This window comes from Colobus angolensis, unplaced genomic scaffold (genome assembly GCF_000951035.1).
Source record: "Colobus angolensis palliatus isolate OR3802 unplaced genomic scaffold, Cang.pa_1.0 Scaffold17, whole genome shotgun sequence".
In the NCBI taxonomy this organism is placed as follows: Eukaryota; Metazoa; Chordata; class Mammalia; order Primates; family Cercopithecidae; genus Colobus; species Colobus angolensis.
In genome coordinates this window covers 6,471,960-6,494,025 of record NW_012114821.1, presented here as the reverse complement: position 1 = coordinate 6,494,025, position 22,066 = coordinate 6,471,960, and the positions used below count along the sequence as shown (strand labels likewise).

Here is a 22,066-nt window from a genome sequence, read left to right as displayed (position 1 = left end):
TGTATCAGTTTCCCTTTTCAGTGCTCCTCTCCTCCCATCGTTTCTGCTCTCCTTGTGGGGCCCAGGGCCTGCCCTGCTCAAACACAGCAGAGGCAGCCCTTGTATCATACAAATGTCTTCTACTGAGAGGCCTATGAAACCCCAGGTAGCTTTGGTCTTCCCTGCTGTCACAGCCGAGAATCTGAGGTCACTTCTCAGAGGAGCCCAGTGATGCAGAAACCCCTGCCATCCTAACAGTGACCAGCTGGCACCTGGGCCGCTCTGAGCTGCTCTCCATCAGCACAAAGAGAGGACTCACCAGGGGAGAGGAGCTGAGGGGGCAGCGGGTGTGTGTGTGATGAGAGGTGTGTGTGTGATGGGTGTGTGTGGTGTGTGATTGTGTGTGTGATGGTATATTATGCAGTGTATGTGTGATAGTGTGATTGTGTGTGATGGTTCGTGTGTGATGGTGTAGGTAATGGTGTGTGATGGTGTAGGTAATGGTGTGTGATGGTGTGTGTGATGGTGTAGGTAATGGTGTGTGATGGTGCGTGTGTGATGGTGTAGGTAATGGTGTGTGATGGTGCGTGTGTGATGGTGTAGGTAATGGTGTGTGATGGTGTGTGTGTGATGGTAGGTGTGTGATGGTGTAGGTAATGGTGTGTGATGGTGCGTGTGATGGTGTAGGTAATGGTGTGTGATGGTGTGTGTGATGGTGTAGGTAATGGTGTGTGATGGTGCGTGTGTGATGGTGTAGGTAATGGTGTGTGGTGGTGTAGGTAATGGTGTGTGATGGTGTGTGTGTGATGGTAGGTGTGTGATGGTGTAGGTAATGGTGTGTAGTGGTGTGTAATTGTGTGTGATGGTGTAGGTAATGGTGTGTGATGGAGTGTGTGTGTGTGATGGTATAGGTAATGGTGTGTGGTATATCTATGATAGTGTGTGTGTGTGATGGTGTGTGTGTGTGATGGTGTAGGTAACAGTGTGTGATGGTATGTATCTGTACGTGTGGTGTGTGTGTGTGATGGTGTGTGTGTGTATACATGTGTGATGGTGTGCTTGATACATGTGTGTGTGTGTGATGGTTTGTGTGTGTGTCCGTGGTGTCACATCCTAGCAGTGTGAGGGCAAAGCGGAGAAGGGTGTGAGATGAGGGAGGGAGGCCAAGGAAGTATCTACAGTCAGGAGGGAGAGAAAAGAGAAAGAGAAAAGGGAGAGGAGAGGAGAAACAGACAAGGCAAGAGAGGAAGCGAGGAGGGACACATAGGAAGGGAAGAGTGCCCAGCAAAGGTGGACAGGAAGAAAGCATTGCTTAGGTGAGTCATTTCACCATTTCGACTCTTGATTTCTCATCTGGAGAATGGGACTGATGCTGCCTCTCATGCAGGGTTGGTTTAGGGTTTGCTATCGCTCATTCAACAAGTAGGGACCACCTGCAATGTGCACAGCCCTGAGCTCACAGCAGCGGGCACTGGAACGGCAATCCTTACCCCACAGCACCTGCTGTCTGAGGCATAGGTAGGCTCCCAGCTCAAGCCTGATACACAGCAGGTGCACAGTCATTGTCACTGCAATTCAGTGGAGGAGGATGGAAGATGGGAAAGAAGTGGGCAAAAAGAAAGAGATTCCATATACTCCCTGGTCTGTCTGTACCATAAGACTCAGGCTTGTGAGGGTCAGGTCCTGTCTAAACCATCCTCTAACCCTAGCATTGACCTCAGTGCCTGGCCCTTAGCAGGTTTCACTAATGATGTGCTGAATGCATTAATTCAAACTAAGAAATGCAGGAGGAGAAATAGGGGGGAGAACAGAGTGGAAGGAAAGAGCGAGATGAAAAGAGATACAGAGAGTGAGAGATAGAGACAGAGAGAGACAGTGACACATAAAGAAAGGCAGAGGCTGGGGAGAGAAGGGAAGGAAAGGGAGGGGAGGGGAGAGGTCCAGCTGTCTCCAGTGATTTTCATCAGCACACTCAGTTCCTCTTTCGAACACAGGATGATGGTGAACTCTCCACTCTGCCTTGATAAATAGTATAACCCTGGGAAGTGGTAGAGAGGAAGGAGACCACTCCATGACTGAGGGCAGAGGGGCCCCACCTGGCTTGCTGCAATTAGCGAATTTGGAAATCGTGTGTTTAAAGGGTCATGCAATTTAATAAATCTTAAAAGCCCAACCCCTAAAAGTTTCTGGAATACAGCAGCTTCAACCAATTGCTGCAAAGTGAATTGACCATGGAGAGAGTTGAGCCTGTTGGAGCAAACGAGACCTGAGCCAGGGCTCTGGGAATCTCACCCTTTCTTGCTAATATTTGCAGACTGAGAACTGGAGGTCCTGGGCAGTTAAGAGGCCCCCAGGTTTCAGACTTAATGCCACTTGCTCTTATCCTTCTAATTTAACAAGCTCTGAGGAAAAATGCTGGCAAGACAGCATCCCCACATACCATCTTTTGTCTTACACAGAGAGCACAACAGAGGACTAGTGAGGTTCTAAACTACACCGCTGCCATGCCTGTACTGACCTTTGGACCAGGGAGCCCCATGGGGCCAGCAAATCCCATTTCACCCTAAAAGAAGAAAGACAAAAAAAAGTAAGTTTCTATTTTAATTTTCCCCTTCTCTCATCACTGGATGGTTATCCACCCCACATGCTTAGAAGCCAATGGCTTAGTAAGCCCAGCACTGACCAATGAGTTGGGCAAGGAAATTGGTTGACTGTGCTGAAAGTCCCTGCTCTTGAACTGCAAACCTAAACGGGAAGCTTTGACACAGCCTCCAGGTGCAGCTACCAGTGGACACAAGATAGAAACAAGCAAACTGAGGCACAGAAAGACAAATGCCACGTTTCTGCTTATTTGTGTAAGTAAAAGCATGAAACACCGAGAAGCAGAAGGCAGAGTGGTGGCTACCAGGGGCTATGGAGTGGGAGGAATACACACATGTTGTCAAAGACTACATGTCTCAGACAGCAGGAATAATGAATGGTAAGTATTTGAGGTGACAGATATGATAATTAGCTAATTTCAATCATTCCACATTGTATACATGTATTATGACATCACTCTGTACCCCATAAATATATGCAATTATATAGTTTGTCAATACCCAAAATAAATATGTAAATACATTAAAAAACCGAAAATGGTATTCACTAGCTATTTTTACCTGAATATATCATCACTTCAATTAAAAAGAAAATTATGGCCAGGCGTGGTAGCTCAAGCCTGTAATCCCAGCACTTTGGGAGGCCGAGACGGGTGGATCACGAGGTCAGGAGATCGAGACCATCCTGGCTAACATGGTGAAACCCTGTTTCTACTAAAAAATACAAAAAACTAGCCGGGCTCCCAGCTACTCGGGAGGCTGAGGCAGGAGAATGGCGTAAACCCGGGAGGCGGAGCTTGCAGTGAGCTGAGATCCAGCCACTGCACTCCAGCCTGGGCGACAGAGCAAGACTCCGTCTCAAAAAAAAAAAAAAAGAAAATTATGTTGACTGCTAGACGTTCATACAGTTATTGTTCACTAAAATACAAAAGAAGACATATACGTAAGCTATTTCTAAATGTAAACTTCGTTTCAATTTAACAATGTGTAAAGATCACCTTACTGGATTTATAAATGTAATCTGTACGTGGTGGATACATGTAAATGTCGCCATGCTGAAAATAAATGCAACATGATTAATATAATTTTACAGATATAAATATCACCATATTAAATAAAAGGTAGCAGTACATCCATTTATGTGTGCACTTCGTGCTAAAGGCAATCTACACTCTGCTCACAGTTGCACACTTGGCCAACTCAGGAACATACACTTTCAAATGCATTCACAGATGTCGTTTGCTCAGGCAAATGAAGATAAATAATTTTTTGTGTGTTTCTCGATAGCGCCCACAAGAGCTCCTGCTACACAGTTCACGCTCCCCATGATGTTTGCTTATAGAGATGCAACACCAGGCATCATGTTGACCTAGCTGAATAATGAAAATGTTTTTCCAACTCCAATAGAAGATTTAAACCACTGGAAACAATGTCCGTCTGTGGCCAGAGCTCTGCCTCCTAGGAGAAAACATTCAGACTTCCTAGGCCCCCATGTTGTATTTTTTTTAACTGAAATGAAGATGGAAGAGACAGAAATGACACCTGCTTCATGAGGTCATTGTGAAGTTCTTCCACTCCACGGGGCTATTTTGTGGGGAGGGAAGCAGCAGGCTCCCTTCGCACCCACCTGTGCTTGGGAGGTTCTCTAGTCGGCCTGCTATGAGCTCCTTGGGGCTCAGCCAGGCCTCAGAGCTCCTGGTTCCCTAACCAGAGTGTAGACTACAGAATTTTTGAGGACCAAATTCTATTTGTCTTAAAACCTCAGTGTACAGTACAGTACACAGCACATAGCAGGTGCTTAATGTCTATGGTTAGACATTAGAAGGAATGAAGGAGTGATTAGGTCATTATTGAGTCATGCCACCCTAGGCATGGGGCTGAAAATATGTAAGTGCAACAGCCAGACCTTGCCCTGCCTAAAGGAAGAGAGGGTGTATTTCTTTTTTTTTTTTTTTTTTTTTGAGACGCAGTCTCACTCTATTGCCCAGGCTGGAGTGTAATGGCATGATCTTGGCTCACTGCAACCTCCGCCTCCCGGGTTCAAGAGATTCTCCTGCCTCAGCCTCCTAAGTAGCTGGGATTACAGGCGCACACCACCATGCCTGGCTATTTTTTGTATTTTAGTAGAGACAGGGTTTCACCATGTTGGCCAGGCTGGTCTCGAACTGACCTCGTGATCTGCCCGCCTTGGCCTCCCAAAGTAAGAGGGTATATTTCTTTATCCCTCCCTCCCATCTATCCATCCACCTCTCTGTCCATCCATGTCTTCATACCCTGATTGACTTATATATCAACTCATCTCTTGTTTATTGGCTTTCTCTGTGCCAGGCTATATATTAGTAGCTGAAAATACAGACATAGAAAGATCCAATCTCTCCTATCCGGAACTTATGATATTATGGAAGTAATGATAAGGAGATATTTTCAATCTAGTGTGATAATTGTTATAATAAATAGAAGTACAGGGAGGAAAAGGAAGATGCTGTCATGGAAATAGCAGGTGCTAAATGCGTAACTATTGAATGGATGGATGGAGAATAAGGAAAGGGGGAGGAAAGAGAGGGAGGGAAGGAGGAAGGAAGGAGAGGACATGAGGGAGGGAAGAGGGAAATGACACAGATAATAATGTGTGCAGAAAAGAATTCCTTAGGACTTCTTGAAAGAAGAGCAGGCATTGGGTCTGGCATCGCTCCTGGCGCAGTCCATCTGTGTGCACACTGGCTTGTGACCAAAACCTCACCGTGCCATCACTCATCCTGCTCATTGCTTTAAACAGGATTCTAATGGATTTGGGTTTCAACAGCTGCTTCTGTTATTTCATTGACATGTAAAAACCAGATCCACAGCCTGACTGTGGTGGACTTTAGCCTGCCAGGGATGGGTGGAGGAGCTGCTGCCTGGCACTGTGTGCACCAGCCCTGGCTCCTGCCTCCACCCCCTCTCATCCCTTACACAGGTCCCGGGCTGAGGGGCTCTTAAGGTCACCCTCTAACCAGAAAGAGCCTCAGCTCACAGCAGGCTTCCAGCTTGGGCCTCCAGCAAGGGAGGCCAGAGTTTGATGCCCAACTTCACTGAGAACTCCCTGAGGTCTCCCTGTACCCCAGGGTTTGGTTTTCTGGGTAGCACAAAAAGAAGGAAGGCAGAGTGTGAAGGAGAACGGAGATGAGGAGAGAGGGGAAGGAAGCGAGTCGGTCTACCAGGATAGGCTTCTGAGGAGAAGACTGCTGCTGCAATACCCAGAGCAGGCCCACTCCAGTTAACTCCCACCATCATCTCGTCTTTTTGTCTACGCGTCCATTGTCCCCAGCAGAGTCACCAAGCACCTCCCACATGCAGGGACTGAGCTGAGAGGAACAGATAGAGAGGGACAGTACAGCCCAGTGCAGGAGATGAAGGGCCCAGGGGCCACTGGCTCGGCAGAACTTCACGGAGGCTTTCCCTAGCACAGTGCTACTTGGCATCTGCCTTTTGTAAATCTTTCTGTTCCTTCTCCTCAAATGCAGAAGAACTTTTTTTCCCCTTATCAAGGGTGACTGTCTCCAGAAAAACAAAACAAATCACAGCCCTGGGCACACCGTGAGATATTTATTCTAGTCTCAGTCCATTCAAGGACGGTCGTGGTGGTGTTCACAGAAATGCACTACTTTTTAAAAACAGAAACACATAGATAAAACTATATATATACACACACACACACACACATATATACACATATATACACACACATACATACACACATATACACACACATATATATGTGTATATATATGTATGAATGATAGTGAATGGCTACTCAAAGAAAACATTGAGAAGAGAGGAATGAGGATGTGCTCTTGCAAAGCACACAGAAATTCTCACTCACTGTCTTCTTCTGAGTCTTATTCTCAAACAGCGTCTCATTTGATTCAGTCACCCCTAAGTGGAGATCATAAAGCAGTAACCTGGGAAGCCTGGGGAATGTACATTCTACTTCTAGAAAGCGTTCATCAGGGCCTGGTGTGCAGATCTCCCCTTCCAGTGCGCACAAAAATCAAGAAGCAAGAGATCCAAGGCACAGCACAGAGTGCTGAGAGCTGACAGCCATGGGCCTCCCGGTGCCCCCCTGCCCTGGCAGGTCACGTGCATGATGGGAAACTCCCACTGCACCACCCAGGGTTCTGCTGGGGCTGAGGGTGGACTGCAGACAATACCTTCTCTCCAGCTGGGCAGGAGCAGTTGATGGTCTTCAAAAACCCAATCTGTTCACTGCCTGGGGTGGGAGGCCGCTGGGGTGGGGGTGGAGGTGGAGGCTCTGTCACCACAGTCACCTGGCACTGGAAGGAAAGCCCAGGAGGTCAGAACCTAGCTCTTCACTCAGCAGGCACTCCCTGGCAGAAGTACAGTGTCGGGTGCTTCCTCGGAACCAGGCAGGCAAAGGTTGAGAAAACGCTAAGGCTGTCTCTCCCGAGACCTTGGGGCAGAAGGCCCGGCCAGCCCAGGCTCAGCCATTTCACTGGCTGGTTCACGGTCTCGCACCTCATACGTGCTCAACATTTCTTGCTGTCCTTATTCTCACCTCCTCCCTTTCCTTCTTCATCCCATCCTCTTCTTCCCTCACCCTCTGACTCCACAACCAGGTCCATCTGGCTCCACATTCCCAGCACCTGCTGTGTACCTGCACACCACAGGAGCCCTGAGCCGGGTGCGCTGGCTGAGTTGGACCTGGGTCCTGGGGATGAGGTTAACCAGGCATTGCATGGATCTCACCCTGCAGCCCGGGAAGTAGCCTCCATTATTATTCCAGTCTTTCAAGCAAGCCTTGTGACCAGGACTTGGCAAAGAGGGTTGGAAAGGGAGAGGCTGAAAACGGGGCAGGGACTGAGGTCCGAGAATAAAGCAGAGCCCGCACAGAGGGGTTGAAGGGGCAAACCCTGGTCTCTTGGGCCATCCATGTCCTGACTTCCCCATCTTGCGGACCAGCCCAGGGCACTGCGGCCTCTAGGCGCTGGTGGCCCGGACAGTCATCCCCCGCCTAGAAACACCTCCCAGCCCCTGCCTCCCACATCCCCTGGAGCAAGGCTTCCTGACTCAGCTAGCAGCACTGGGGTTACACTGACTAAGGCACAAGCGATAGTAGCCCCAGAGGAACCGGCATGGCTTGGCTCCCCCAACCCACACCATAAGCTCCCTCTCAGGCCATATTCTGATGGTGGATGTGTCCCTGACCCCCGACCACCCATCCCCAAGCTCGGGACTCCCCTTCCCTCTGGAGACCACACACCCATTTCCTCCCATCCTCTGTGTGAGAGTCTGCTCACCGGACCCGAGGGGATGTCACAGCAAGTCTCCAGTTCTGCATGTCTCGAGTCACAATAGATCACAATCCGCTGTAGGTCAAACTAGAAAGGAAATAAGGAGAGAGGATAAGTTTTAGGGACTTTGGAACCCAGAAACCTCCATGGTTACAGACAGGCTCTGCCCTGGTAACTGGTTCCACTTCCTTTTCGTGGTCTTTCTGAGCCCACCACTGGGCCACTCTTACCCTGGGCTCCACCCTGGATTTTCACAAGGAGCTAAGCATCATCTGCTCACACCCCTGATCTGGCTTGGCTGTGTCCCCACCCAAATCTCATGTTGAATTGTAGCTCCCATAATTCCCATGTGTCTTGGGAGGGACCCGGTGGGAGATAATTGAATCATGGAGAGGGTTTCCCCCATACTGTTCTCATGGTAGTGAATAAGTGTCGCGAGATCTGATGGTTTAATAAGGGGTTCCCCCTTTTGCTTGGCTCTCATTCTCTCATGACTGTCACCAAGTAAGATGTCCCTTGCTCTTCTGCCATGATTGTGAGGCTTCCCCAGCCCTATGGAAACTTGAGTCAATTAAATCTCTTTCCTTTATAAATTACCCAGTCGTGGGTATGTCTTTATTAGCAGTGTGAGAACAAACTAATACAACCCCTTCCTTCGACAAGGGAAAGCGCCCCCCCCCCGCCCCCGCCCTTGCAAGGGGCTTCAGGACACATGTTAAAGTCCAGTGTTTCTTTCTATTAGCAGTGTGAGAACAAACTAATACAACCCCTTCCTTCGACAAGGGAAAGCCCCCCGCCCCCGCCCCCGCCCTTGCAAGGGGCTTCAGGACACATGTTAAAGTCCAGTGTTTCTTTCTACGCTGAAGGTGCTATGGCCTCTGCTCTCCGCTCTGCACACAGGGGCACACCATCATCCTCTCTCCATGTCACCAGCACTGCATTGAACAAGACCCTTAATGATGCCATTGCAAAGGCCTCCAAGTTCCACGTATCCCTATTTTCAACCTCTCCAGTCATTTCCACAGTTGTTTTGGTGAACTCTCAAAATAAAAACTTACTTCTATCACTACCTTTAATATGACAGCCCCTTAAACTTAAAGACATAACACATAAAGAAACCTAAAATTTAAAGGGACTGTGGTGCTAAAACATCCACATGCTTGAACACATTCACACACACAGAGTCTACAGACAAAGCCCAGGTCCTTTCTAGGACACCTCACCTCCCAGGGCCTGGCTCTGCCTGGCTCCCCAGGTGTCCCTCTCTTCACTCTGCACTTGAACTCTGTAGCATCTAACCGCACGACAAACCACACCTGCACATTCACACCTTGGCACATGGTGCCCATTCTAGGAAAGCCCTTGAGCAATGAGAAATCTCCCAGTCACCACCCAGATCCATACCCAGGCATCCCCTTTTGCGGCTGTTTTTTCAAATACGTCCACAGATTGGGAACTTAAATCCCCTCCCCTGGTGTGAAGTGATGGCATGTCACTTTCGAGATCAGGTCATAAGAAGATTGGCTGATATCTTGAGTGTGTTCTTCTCTTCCTGTCTGTCCCTCTCCCTCTCATCACTCACCATGGGGCACAGAAGCTAGCATGTTGTGAGCTACTCAGTGGACAGGCACAGGTGGAAAGGAATTAGGGTGGCTGCAAACATTAACTAGCAAGGAACTGAGGTCCTCCATTCAACAGCTCATAAGAAGCTTCCAACAGCCCCTAGTGAGCTTGGAGGTGGCTTTTCAGCCTTATTTGAGCTTTGAGATGACAGCAGCTTGAGGGCAGCACAGTGAAAGACCGTGAGTGAACCACTCAGCTAAGCCACTCTCAGATTCCTGATCCACAGAATCTATAAGACAGTACATGTGTGTTGTTTTAATCTGCTTTTGCTGGGGGAATGGGATAACTTGTTACACAGCCACAGGTGTAACTGATACACCTCCCTCTATAGCCAAGAATCCATCAGACCCTCTTCTCTGCCATATGTGCATCTTGCATGACATGGTTTGGCTGTGTCCCCACCCAAATCTCACCTGGAATTGTAATAATCCACATGTGTCAAGGGTGGGACCAGGTGGAGATAACTGAATCTTGGGAGCAGTTTCCCCCATACTGTTCTCACGGTAGTGAATAAGTGTCATGAGAGCTGATGGTTTTATAAATGGGAACTCCCTTGCACATGCTCTCTTGCCTGCTGCCATGTAAGATGTGACTTTGCTCCTCATTCACCTTCCACCATGATTGTGAAGCCTCCCCAGCCATGTGGAACTGAGTCAATTAAACCTCTTGCCTTTATAAATTACCCAGTCTTGGGTATGTCTTTATTAGCAGCGTAAGAACAGACTAATACATTGCACAGACAGCTAACATCAGACACAGCAGAGCGCAGGATAATTAGACATCTGTATATCTATCTTCCTTCCAGGCTCCAGGACTTCTGAGAGCAAGGAAAAAAATCCCAGGCAGTGCTGCCTCCTCAAGCATGAAGCTGAACTCTTGCTAATGTATCAGAGCTGTGGACAATCTCTCGCTCTCCCCAGGCCCTGCAGGACACGGTTCAAGCTCACCCCTAGTCTGCCATGCTCATTGCTCCCTTTCCTTCAGCTACACTAGTTTCCTCCTGCCACCCCTCCTGCACTGGTTCCTCAGCCACCTGTCCACACCCAGGTCCTCCCTGTCACTCTAGCACATTCTGAATGTGGTCCTAACAGCACTTCCCACAATGGATGATGGTGTCTGTTTCTTAGCTCACTTTTTTAAACATCCCTAATAGAACATAGACCATGAGGGCAAGGGTCTCCTGTCTCCTGTCCTTCGCTAGAGCAGTCCCTGACTCATAAAAGTGCCATAGAATCGATGGCTGGGTGGACGAGTGGATGAATGGATGGGCATTTATCAAATGGAGCTTGAGCTCAGTCAGTGGAGGGGGGAACCCTTATTGCATTGAACACTGATGTGAAGTGCCCTGGACTTGCCCCTCCCCGGTCCCTTCTCAGGCCCATGTTTGCCTCAGGAGTCCCTCTGTACACTGAAGTGCCCCTCGAAGTGTAGCCACTCACCCCGCTGACTTTGTTCAGCAGAAACAATAACAATACCATTCATCCGTCTGCTTTATTTCCTGTAGAGACACCAGCCCAGAAACAGGAGAAAATGACAGAATGAAAAACTGTGGTTCTGAACAAAGCCTACTTTCAAAGACAGCCCTGCTTTCTTCATTATCAAACATACTCGCAGCAGCTGGGCTTGCCTGGCAAGGCTGCAAAGACAGGGAAGGAGAAAGAGGAGGCAGGAGGTAGGCCAGGGACAGAGCATACTGGCTTGGGATCTGGGACAGAGGCATTCTGTCCAGGTGGGGTGAGAGGTCCTCTGAGCCAAGAGGGGCCCCTTTCCGATTGCCTGAAATCCCAGCATCGCCCCAGCCACTCAATCCTTCTCTCCCTTTCCTCCCTGCTCCACACCCTGGGATTTTACCTCCTGACATCACTGTGCTCCCCCACTCCTGTCTGGAAGTCCTGATCAGGTTTCTGCCCTCGGCAATTAGGGGTTGAACTGCTGCATGGGTCTGCTTGGCTCCCTGGATCCCAGCTTTCTTCCATGTCCTACCCATCAGCAGCTTAGAGACCCTTTGCTGGCTGCAGTGTGGAAACCTTCTAGGGAGCAGAGACAGCTGGAAGGCTGCATTCAGCACGACCCAGTCTGAGTCTCGCTCTACTTTTCTCATATCAGCTGGTCAAGTCAGGAAAACTGAACCTCAGTTTTCCTTTCTGTGAGATGGACTCACAGAGCTGTGGTGGGGACCACGGGAAACAGAGCTCATGAGAGCACAGTGTCAGCCCCAGATGAAGCTTCAGCGCAGGATGTGTAGGATACCCCAAACCATGTGGCTACAAGTACCACAGATGACAATTCTGGAAGATTTACTAAGAGATAGAGATACATTGATTCTCATGTATATTTTCCTGATACTTGGTTTTAATATAAAAATGCAGCATGGAACAACAGTCAATGGGTGTAATACCTCCATGGACACTCTTCATTATTCTCTATTGCCTCTAACCCAGCAGAGAACTCCCCATGTGCCAAGCACTGTTTTATGTGCTGTGTTTACATACTAGTGATCTCACTCAGTTCTCACAGTAGCTCTGACAGATGTGAGTCCACTGTCTCCTGTCTATAGATGAAAAAGTGAAGGTGCAGAGAGCTGAGGACACTGGCCTGAGTGTTTTAGTCTAGTTTAGTAGACCTAGAAACGTCTATTCAAGAAGTAGCATCTTTATTTAATTTGGGAGCACTGGTAGCAGAGCTGGAAAGTGAGTTAGGGAAAGGAAGTTAGCCAGTAAAGGGCTGTTATCCAGGGAGTTACCACTGTGAGCATCTGCAGTTTACATGTGTTGGGGAACTCTGGAGCCCATCAAGAATATGTGACTCAGAGTTAGGGTGCCAAGGGGTGAGGGAGCTGGGGTATTGATACTCCAACTGCCACCAGTCCTTGGCGGAGGGCTGCTCCCAGGGGTGTTGATGCTTGCTTGATAATGGATAGCACTGTCTCTGGCAGAGAAGGAAAGCCCTCAGGCAAGACAGGTGCAGGCAGTTGGCAGCAGAGCTGTTATGCACTGAAATGATGAGGACTCAGGGGAATGTAGGTGGGGAACTAACCACTTCTGCTATACTAGGTTGTTGTATGTGGTGGGGATGTGTCCAGAAGGAAACTCAGGTCTGATTTCCAATCCCCTGCTTTGGGGTAGACCACATAATACAAATGGGTACCTTGGAGAGTACCAGGAAGCTAATCCTCTTCCTGTTTTCAAAACCTGACACCACCACCATGATAATGTGATGAAGATGGTGGTGATGATGTTCACGATGACTAGCATTTATTGAAAGCTGGCAGTACTCCAGGAAGTTTTATAAGCACTTCATATATGATACAGCATTTAATCACACAACAACCCTGTGGAGGGAGTGCTCATTTTTCTCATGTGACAGCTGAGGAAACAGCATCAGAGAGGCTATAGGGGAGCTTGGACTCCAAAACAATTTTGTTTAACTCAAAGGCTAGGACAGGCAGTTTTAGGGATGTGGGGCTATGTGCTAAAGTTGGCTCTTGTTTTTAGGAGACTTTTAACTCAAATATAGTCTCCCACTACCTCAAATAGAAATGTAGTGGAAATCTCACTGTTGGATGTTTGGAACTGGAGTTAGAAGGATCTCATCTTGCTCTGTATCTTTGGACATGTTCGTTATTCCCTCTGAGCCTCCGTATCCTTGTCTGTTGAGGAAATGAGGGGCTGGATAAGATGCTCTCTGGGTTCCTTACAGCTCAGAGGGTATCTGTTTCAGGGACTGTTATTCAGGACTGACAGTAGAACCATGGAGTTCACAGAGCCAGAGTCCTAGCCTGGCTGCCCAAAGCAGGGAACTTAAGCAAGTCACCTGATACTTTTGAGGTGGAATCTCCCCACCTATAAAATGTGAGGAGCATCCACCCACCTGGCCTGAATTTAGGATTAAGAAGGGTTGTGTTTGTGACTGTGATGCACACTCTGAGGGAGATAATAGTGATCCTTATTGTGTCATGAATACCCCATAGCTCCATCTTGTCCAGCCCTTTGATGTCTGTTATCTTAGGCAGGGAGAAGTTTGCAAATGGACCTGGAAGACAGGCTGTGTGAGTGGAAACCCTAACTGCCATTTGTTGGCTCTGTGATCTCAGAAGAGTACTCAAAATCTCCAGGAGAGTCTCCATCTGTGAAATGAGGATATCCACTCTATCTACTTTCTAAAGTTGTAAAGATTTTGGTCAGAAATGGGGTAAAGGGGCACTTGAGTGCAATGCCTGGCACAGAGTCTCTGCACAAGTAGCTAGAATTAGTGGCAGACTGAATAATGATTTTTATAGCTTTACTTTGATTTTACTATTTTTTGCTTAATTTGGTTCCACATCTATTATTTCATCCCTCAGCAACTGCACATAAAAACAAACAGGGTGTGATTCCCATTTCAGAGATTAAACAAACTAACAGATAAACAAAGCCTGGAAAACATGAACAATGTGTGACATGGGCGATGGTGTTGCAGCTGGCTGGCAGTGGCTGGCATGTGAGCTGCAGTTTGCGTGTGTCTGTCCTTCCCACATCTGCAAGCCCCAATCTCTCCTCTCCCCACTACCTCTGACCAGCTCACTCTCAGCTTAATTTTTAAAAATTGGTATGCACAGGGTTGTTGATGACTGATCGTTCTGTTAACAAAGCAAGTTATAACAAAGTCTATAAACTTGTTTACGATGCCTTTTGCTGGACTGCCACTTCCTAAAATTTTATGTATCCCAACTTACTCATTTTTTCTTATGGTTTATGTTTGACATACCAGGAAACAATTTTGCAACATGTATAACAAATAAGCAATGAGTATACAAAATAGGAAAAGATTATCTAGAAATCATTCAGTAAAGAAAACTAGCATAGTAGTAAAACAGGCAGAGGAGATGGCCTAGCATCACCAAAGGGGGACGTGGGAACCATCAGAAAACATAGGGAAGGATTTCCAGTCTCAACGGTAATCAGGTAAATGCAGATGAAAACCACAACGTAAGGCCGGGTACGGTGGCTCATGCCTGTAATCCCAGCACTTTGTGGGGCTGAGGCGGGTGGATCACAAGGTCCAGAGTTCGAGACCAGCCTGACCAACATGGTGAAACCCTGTCTCTACTAAAAATACAAAAATTAGCTGGGCATGGTGGCGTGCGCCTTGTAATCCCAGCTACTCAGGGGGCTGAGGGAGGAGAATCGCTTGAACCTGGGAGGCAAAGGTTGCAGTGAGCCGAGATCGCGCCACTGCATTCCAGCCTGAGGGACAGAGCGAGACTCCATCTCAAAAAAAAAAACAACAAAAAGAAAAAAGAAAACCATAATATAACCCTGTATGCCCAGCAGACTGGCAAAACAACAACGAAACACGATACACATATCATTTGTATATGATGTACCCTTATACAGATATAATATATATAGATCTATATATAGATCTATATATAATGTTTATATATATTTATATATTACATATAGTTATATATAATGGTATATTATATATAATTATATAGATATAGATTAAAGAAACATTAATATAATTTATATCTATAATGTATGTATACATTTATATACATAATGTTTAATGTTTATATGTTATACACACACAACATACATACACACATATGAAAGTCACTTTCTAGAGCAATTTGAAATACATGGGAAAGTTCAAACTTGTGTACCCCAGAGCCCAGTCATTAAACTTGAGGGTACATACCTCCAAGAAATGCTCTCAATTCATCTATATCTCAAGCTTACAGGGCAGGTGTTGCTACATTTTCCTCATAAGTCAAGTGCATGGAGAGGTACCCCCCTTTTCAAAGTCCAAGGGCTTGCTAATTACGATAGTGATACATTAGAAACTATCTAAACACCACTAACAGGAAAATGAATGATTTATGAATGAATATATAACAAAGTATTATGCATTAGCTAAAAAAAAAAATAAAAGCTTAGACACATGATTTTGAGTAAAGAAAACAAAAAAAAAGCCAGATGTAGTCCATTATTAACATAAACTTCCAAGAATCTAACCTATGCCTAGAGGTACTATATTTGCTTATGCTTATGTATACGTGGACACATAAAATGGTTTCGGAAAGAGCTTTCCCCACATCATGTTTCCTGTTATTTCGCAGGCAGTGGGGGATGCTCTTGGGCATGGGAGCTAAGGTTGACTTCAGCTTGAAGACGGAACATGTAGATCACTGTGCAAGGTGTCTGTGTGTATTGTATTACGTACATACTTCTGGTGTATGCATCTCTGTGGCTACAGATGTGGATATTTCTTGGGGGAAGAAACAAAAATTAAAGGAATGAAAAAACAGAAGAGAAATGAAGTAAGGAGGGAAGAGAAAAAATAAAAGAAGGAAAGAACATTGATTCAGGATGGAAGGATAAATGTTCAGTTATTACCAGTTGTTATCCCTAGTTCGTGCAATGAGGATGGTTGTTGTTTATTTTCCACATATTTTCCAATTTTTTTGACAATCAAGGAAGAAAGAAAAAATCTGTATTTAAATTATTCAGAAACCATTATATATCTAGCCACCTACCTGCATATATATATTCATATACATATGCACATATATGTATGTGTGTGTGTGACCTTTGCAGACCTAGGAGCTACCTGTCTCTAAAATTATTGATGCAGCCAGAGCCATGTCAGTCTTGCTCTCTTTTGTGGATACTGGCGTCCCCAGTGCTGAGCACAGTGCCTGGCACATTGTAGGTGCTCAATGTATATGTGATGAATGATTGATGGAACGGCTGAATAACTGAATGAATTAATACATGGGTGATTGATGGAATGGCTGAATAACTGAATGAATTAATACATGGGTGATGGTGAATTGGGGTTCCAATATGGCAGCTTTCTGAGTCAGAGTCTTTCCTTCTAAGACGGTCCAAGGTGATGATTTGTTACACAGTTCATGTAGGTGTGGAGAACACTGAGGGCACTTAGTTCCCAAGGCTTCTCCCCAGTGGCCTGGAACCTGAGCTGCGGAATGCCCCCTGGTACTCACGTCGATGGGCACACTGTCGTAGAGGCGCTTGCCAATCACAGTCTTGCCCTGGATGTCAATGTTCTCCCGCTCCTCGATGGGTAGTGTCTGCACCAGTGCACAGTCGATGTACAGGGAGACGTTCTGGGCCTGGATGCTCAGGGCGATCTTGTGCCAGTCCCGGTCAAAGAGGTCATTGACCCGGGAACCTCGGAAGACCACCCTGACAGCATCTTTCATGGCACCCACAGCGTTGTACTCGACTGCCTTGTTTTCACCATCCAGCCGGATGGAGACCTGGGGAGGAAAGGACCAGAGACTCCTTGAGCTTCTTGGGGCCAAGGGAAAAGAAGAGAATGGGAAAAGGGAGTTCAGAGTCAGACCTGGCAATCCTGAGTCAGATCCTGGCTGTGACTTACCAGCTGGTCACCTGCCATCTGACCCTGGACCAATTCCTTCACACCTCTGAGCCTCGAGTTCCTCCTTACACAATGGTGTTAATGATGTCTACCTTGCAGGCTATTCTAAACCTGGTATTAAATGGAATAATTGCACTCATACTTTAATGCAGGGGTCACAGCCTCAACTGTCAGGAAGGGCTATGTGGGTAAGAGAGCTTTGGTGAGACTCCAAGACAATTGGTGCACAGAGGGGCTTGAGTTGTAAGACCAGCCAGAAATCCTAACTAGTTTCAGTGTCTTAAAATCCTGGGCTGGTTAAACCAAACACATCTTCTGGCCTGATCTGTTAAACTACACTGTCTCTCATTTGAAGATAAAGCTGGAGCTCCTGTAAAATAATGTTTCTTGATGGCAGGAGTCTGATCTGTCTGGGTCACTGGGGTAGCCTTTGCAAAATGCACAGGCATTTTGCAATGGACAAATTCTGGAGAAGGTTTTGCTGTTTTACTTCTGATTGGGTTTTTTTTTTTATGTTGGTTTTTGTTTTGTTTTGTTTTTTTGAGATGGAGTCTTACTCTGTTGCCCAGGCTGGAGTGCAGTGGTGTGATCTCAGCTCACTGCAACCTCTGCCTCCCAGATTCAAGCAATTCTCCTGCTTCAACCTCCTGAGTAGCTGAGATTACAGGTATGCACCACCACGCTCAGCTAATTTTTGTGGTTTTAGTAGAGAGAGGGTTTCACCATTTTGGCCAGGCTGGTCTCAAACTCCTGACCTCAAATGATTTGCCCGCCTTGGCCTCCTAAAGTGCTGGGATTACTGGCATCAGCCACCACGCCTGATTGTGTCTGATTGCTTTTTAATAACGAATAAGTGAGTATGTTCTCCTCCATGTACTCATTTTGTCATCCCTCCAGAATATTCACTAAACATCCTGTGCGCCCAGCAGGCAACACGCCGGGTGTCAGGAACACAACAGTGGGCAAGAGATACACAATCAGTGCACAAAAGTATGAACAGAATAGAAGGCACAGAACATGAGTATCCACTGAGTGAATGAAAGAATGAGTATTTCCTTGTTCCGTCTCTGCAAGGTTAGTCTTCATCTGCTCTAATATTCATGTTTTGCCCCTTCCCTGTGGCTCCCTGCTCCCAGGATCTGACCTTTTAGGACTTCTTCATCTTGGCTCCTCGGCTCTTTGGCTTCTACTTGAGCTTGGCCCATGGGAAGTCCATTGGAATGGAGACCAATGAGCGGGAAGAGAGAGAGGTGGGGCATGTATTCCTCCCACCCCTCCTGGCTTCCCTGTGGCTCCTGAGTGGCTTTGTTTCTCCATGTGCCCCAGTTCTTTGGAAGTATATCCTCTTCTGTGACTCTAGAACTCACCATCTCCTCCCTGTTCCCCTGCCCATCCAGGCCCGGTGGTAGCTTCCTCCTGTGGCTGATCCTGGGATGTCTTGGCATTTCTTGTTGGTTTTCTTAACCCTTATCCCTTAACTGCATCAGCTCCCTTAACCCCAGTCATTTGGCTATAGCACTTGTCAAAAATGTGGGCCCAGTGGGGGCTGTCTCTTGCCAGCCTACATCTAAACCAATGAATCACTTTTTAGCTGTGTGACTTTAGGTAAGTTATTTAACCTCTCTACAGCTTCCTCATTTGTAAAATGGGACCAATAGTAGTGCCTATTTGTGAAGAGGATTATATAAATTGATCCACAAGGATTTAATTAAATGAATTGTCATGAGGATTATTATGAGAATGATAATATATATATAACATTTGTATAGTCTTTATTATTTGCCAGGCACTGTTCTAAATATTTGCAATAATGAATTAAGCAAGTAAATTCACAGGTATCACAGCAGTGAAACCTTCCCTGATAAACACGTACTCTTGGATTTTAACCTGGCCATCTGTTCTCACATCCCAAGATGTGAGTTATGGACTTTTTTTCTTTTTTCTTCTTTTTCCTTTCTTTTCTTTTTTTGAGATGGAGTCTCATTCTGTTATCCAGGTTGGAGTGCAGTGGGGCGATCTCAGCTCACTGCAAACTCAATCTCCCAGGTTCAAGCAATTCTCCTGCTTCAGCCTCCCAAGTAGCTGGGACTACAGGTGTGCACCACTATGCCCAGCTAATTTTTGTATTTTTAGTAGAGATGGGGTTTCACCATGTTGGCCAGGCTGGTCTCGAACTCCTGGCCTCAGGTGATTTGCCTGCCTTGGCCTCCCACAGTGCTAGGATTACAGGCATGAGCCACTGTGCCCAACCATTTATTGACTTTTTTCATAGCACAGCATCTGTATATGAAATTATCTTATGCATGTCTTTTGTTCACCTTTTTGTCTTTCCTGCCCATCCTTTTAAACAAGCACTTTCTCTCTTCATCTGTGTAACCCCAGTGGCTAGAACACATGGTACACAGTGGCACTCAATAAAAAGGTACTGAATGCATGAAGAAATGAACAAATGAATAAGAGTCTCTGTAGTTGAAGGAAGGTGCTCACGTAGTATGGGGCATCAGCTACGTATTCAACACAACCTGGGTCTTCTGGTCTCTTTCTGTGCTCCACATGGTTTCAGTACAACCAAGGAAGACTAGGATTTATTTTAATTGCATCACCTATTTTATGCTAGGAGTAGGGCATAAAATAGAAAACTATGAAACCTTGTCTAATGATCTAATACTTCTAATACACATAAAGCTAATACTTCCATGATTAAACATGCTCTTCCATTTCACATGTTCGAGCACTGTGTCCCTGAACCTTCAGAGCTTCCTGGGGACATGGCTTTCCCAGTGTTTCTGTCTCTAGCATGGTATAGAGCAAGGGAGGGCACCCAGTAGTCAGACGTCTTGTGTCTACCAATATTAGCTGGGTGGCCCTGGGGAAGGCCCTTTATATGTCAGCTCCATCAGCAAATCCTACTGGTTCTATTTTCAAAATTAATCTATAACCTGATTGTTTCTCCTAATCTCACTATTACTGCTGGTATTCACATTTGCCTGGATCATACCATGTTCTCCTAATTTGTCCTCCTATTTCTGGGCCTGTGCAACTCCACAGAGTCTCTTCTCAAACAAAAAGTCCCTATACTGGCCTATAAGACTTGTTGAAATCCAGTCTCCTTTCACCTCTAGAACCTCATATCTAACTAACCCCAACACACACACACACACACACACACACACACACACAACTCTGCTCCAACTGTACTGGCCTCCTTGCTGTCCCTTTATCATATCTGGAATGAGTGAATGCCCCTCAGTTTACCCAAATGACAAATGGGGAACATGTCAGCTTTTAAAGGTAAAATGGCAAATGAAAGCATGAGCATCTATATCTATAGATGAACTTCTCTATCTGTAGATCTACAGTGATTGACAGAGTGCATGGGCATGCACCGAACACCACTCTGCTCACAGATCATCTTCTTTACAGGTCTTTATCCAGTTTTCCTGTGTCTAGCCAGTATTTCCCCAGGGCATGGAAGTGCGCATCATTGGCAATCAAGGATGGCTTAACAAGGGTAAATTTCTGGGTGCCTCTTCACACAGGAATCTCAGATCTCAAGACAGACTTCATCTCTGCATGGCTCTGTGGTATTTCACCCCATTACTCATTTTGACAGGAGGAGGAGAGGATGCACACATGGCAGACAGGGCACAGACAGCTCTGCAAACGCCATGAAGGAAAAGATCCCAGACTGAGGGGGCGGTGCAGGCTCACCCACAAGAATGTCATGGCAGGGGCCCAGTACCACTGCACCAGACCCTGAGAAAATGGAGAAGCAAGACCTGTGCAATTGGAGATGATGTTGGATGGGAATGCAATGGACTTCTCCAGAAAAGTGGCCTCTGGAGATGAATCTCAACTCCTCCATTCAGCCTCCCACACTTACAAAATCCAGCCTCTCAGCAGTTAAGTTTGAAAATGTTTCTGCATCTCAGTATGACCAGGGATGTTATGGAAAAATCATTCAACAGGACTAATTGATCAGGACAGGCTTGGAAGAGAAGCCAGCTAAGCATGTGGTTAAAAGCACAGATGTGGGAACCTGAATGACTGGGTTCAATTCTCAACTTCTGCTTTTATTACCTGTCAAAAGGTAAGCAAATTTCTTAGCCTCTCTGTTTCCTCATATTTGGCTCAGTTTCCTCATATCTGTGATGCAAACAGTAGAAAATATTCATAGAATTATTATGAAGACTAAATGAATTAGTATTTGTAAAGTCCTCCGAACAATCCCCAGCTCCTACTAAGAGCATGTACACATTGATAAGCAAATACATCTGAAGTCAGGGCCCAGCCTCAACCTGGGAAGGCGAGCTCACTGTTTAAGAGTATCTTGCCCTCTCTGATGGCAGGCCATGAGTGTGATTGCTGGAGTCCAATTGCTTGAGGATGCTTTTATTTTATTTTAGCCCCTAGTGAAAGTTTAGTCAGTATCTCCCAGCTGAAAGTGAGTAATATCTTCACCCGATTTATTTTCCTAGGACTGGAGAAAGAAACGGTTCATCTATGAACTTGAGAACAAGGGGATTTGGATTTGGTGGAGAACAAACAGTAGTGTTGCTTTTATCTCAGACCAACAGATGGTGTTGATGGCTTTGAATTTCAGATTTGTCTTTCCTCACCGGACCATGTGCTGATGGAGAGCTGTCCTACCTTTGTGGGAACTGAAAGTTGAAACACACCAGAGGTGAGTAAAGACAGGACCCAGAGCTTCACTCAGAAGAACACTGAAGGGAACTTCTCATGATGAGATTGTATTATGTCTCAGGCACTGTTCTAGATGCTTTATAGACCATTATTCCATCTGATTCTCCCACCAACCATTCATGGTAGGTACTCTGTTTTCCATTTTACAGCTATGAAAACCAAGACTCAGAAAGATAAAGTAACCCATCCCAGGACCCATACCAATAAAAGAGTAGACACAAGACCTGAACCCAGGTCTATGTGACCCTGAGCCAGTGCCCTCCACTGCATCACAAAGCCAGGTCACTCATGCTGCCAATACAGCAGGTGTCACAGGACAGCAGAGCTGGCGCCCATCTCCTTGGCTAGGTCAAGAGTCTCAGAGGACAGGAACTCAGTCTCCTTTACCCCCATTGGAAGGCCTGGTACAACTCAGTCTCCTTCACCCCCATTGGAAGGCCTGGTACAACTCAGTCTCCTTCACCCCCATTGGAAGGCCTG

General features: G+C 46.3%; 1 protein-coding gene across 1 annotated transcript in view; it reads right to left on the bottom strand.

The window, feature by feature from the left end:
* Positions 1–22,066, bottom strand: part of COL22A1 (collagen, type XXII, alpha 1) — a 299,536-nt gene that overhangs the window by 220,039 nt on the left and 57,431 nt on the right. The window contains exons 6-9 of the mRNA XM_011938231.1: positions 16,485–16,760; positions 7,877–7,957; positions 6,770–6,892; positions 2,498–2,542 (exon numbers count right to left, since the gene is read on the bottom strand). Coding sequence (XP_011793621.1) covers positions 2,498–2,542; positions 6,770–6,892; positions 7,877–7,957; positions 16,485–16,760 — 525 coding nt within the window. The remainder of the gene's footprint in view (positions 1–2,497; positions 2,543–6,769; positions 6,893–7,876; positions 7,958–16,484; positions 16,761–22,066) is intronic.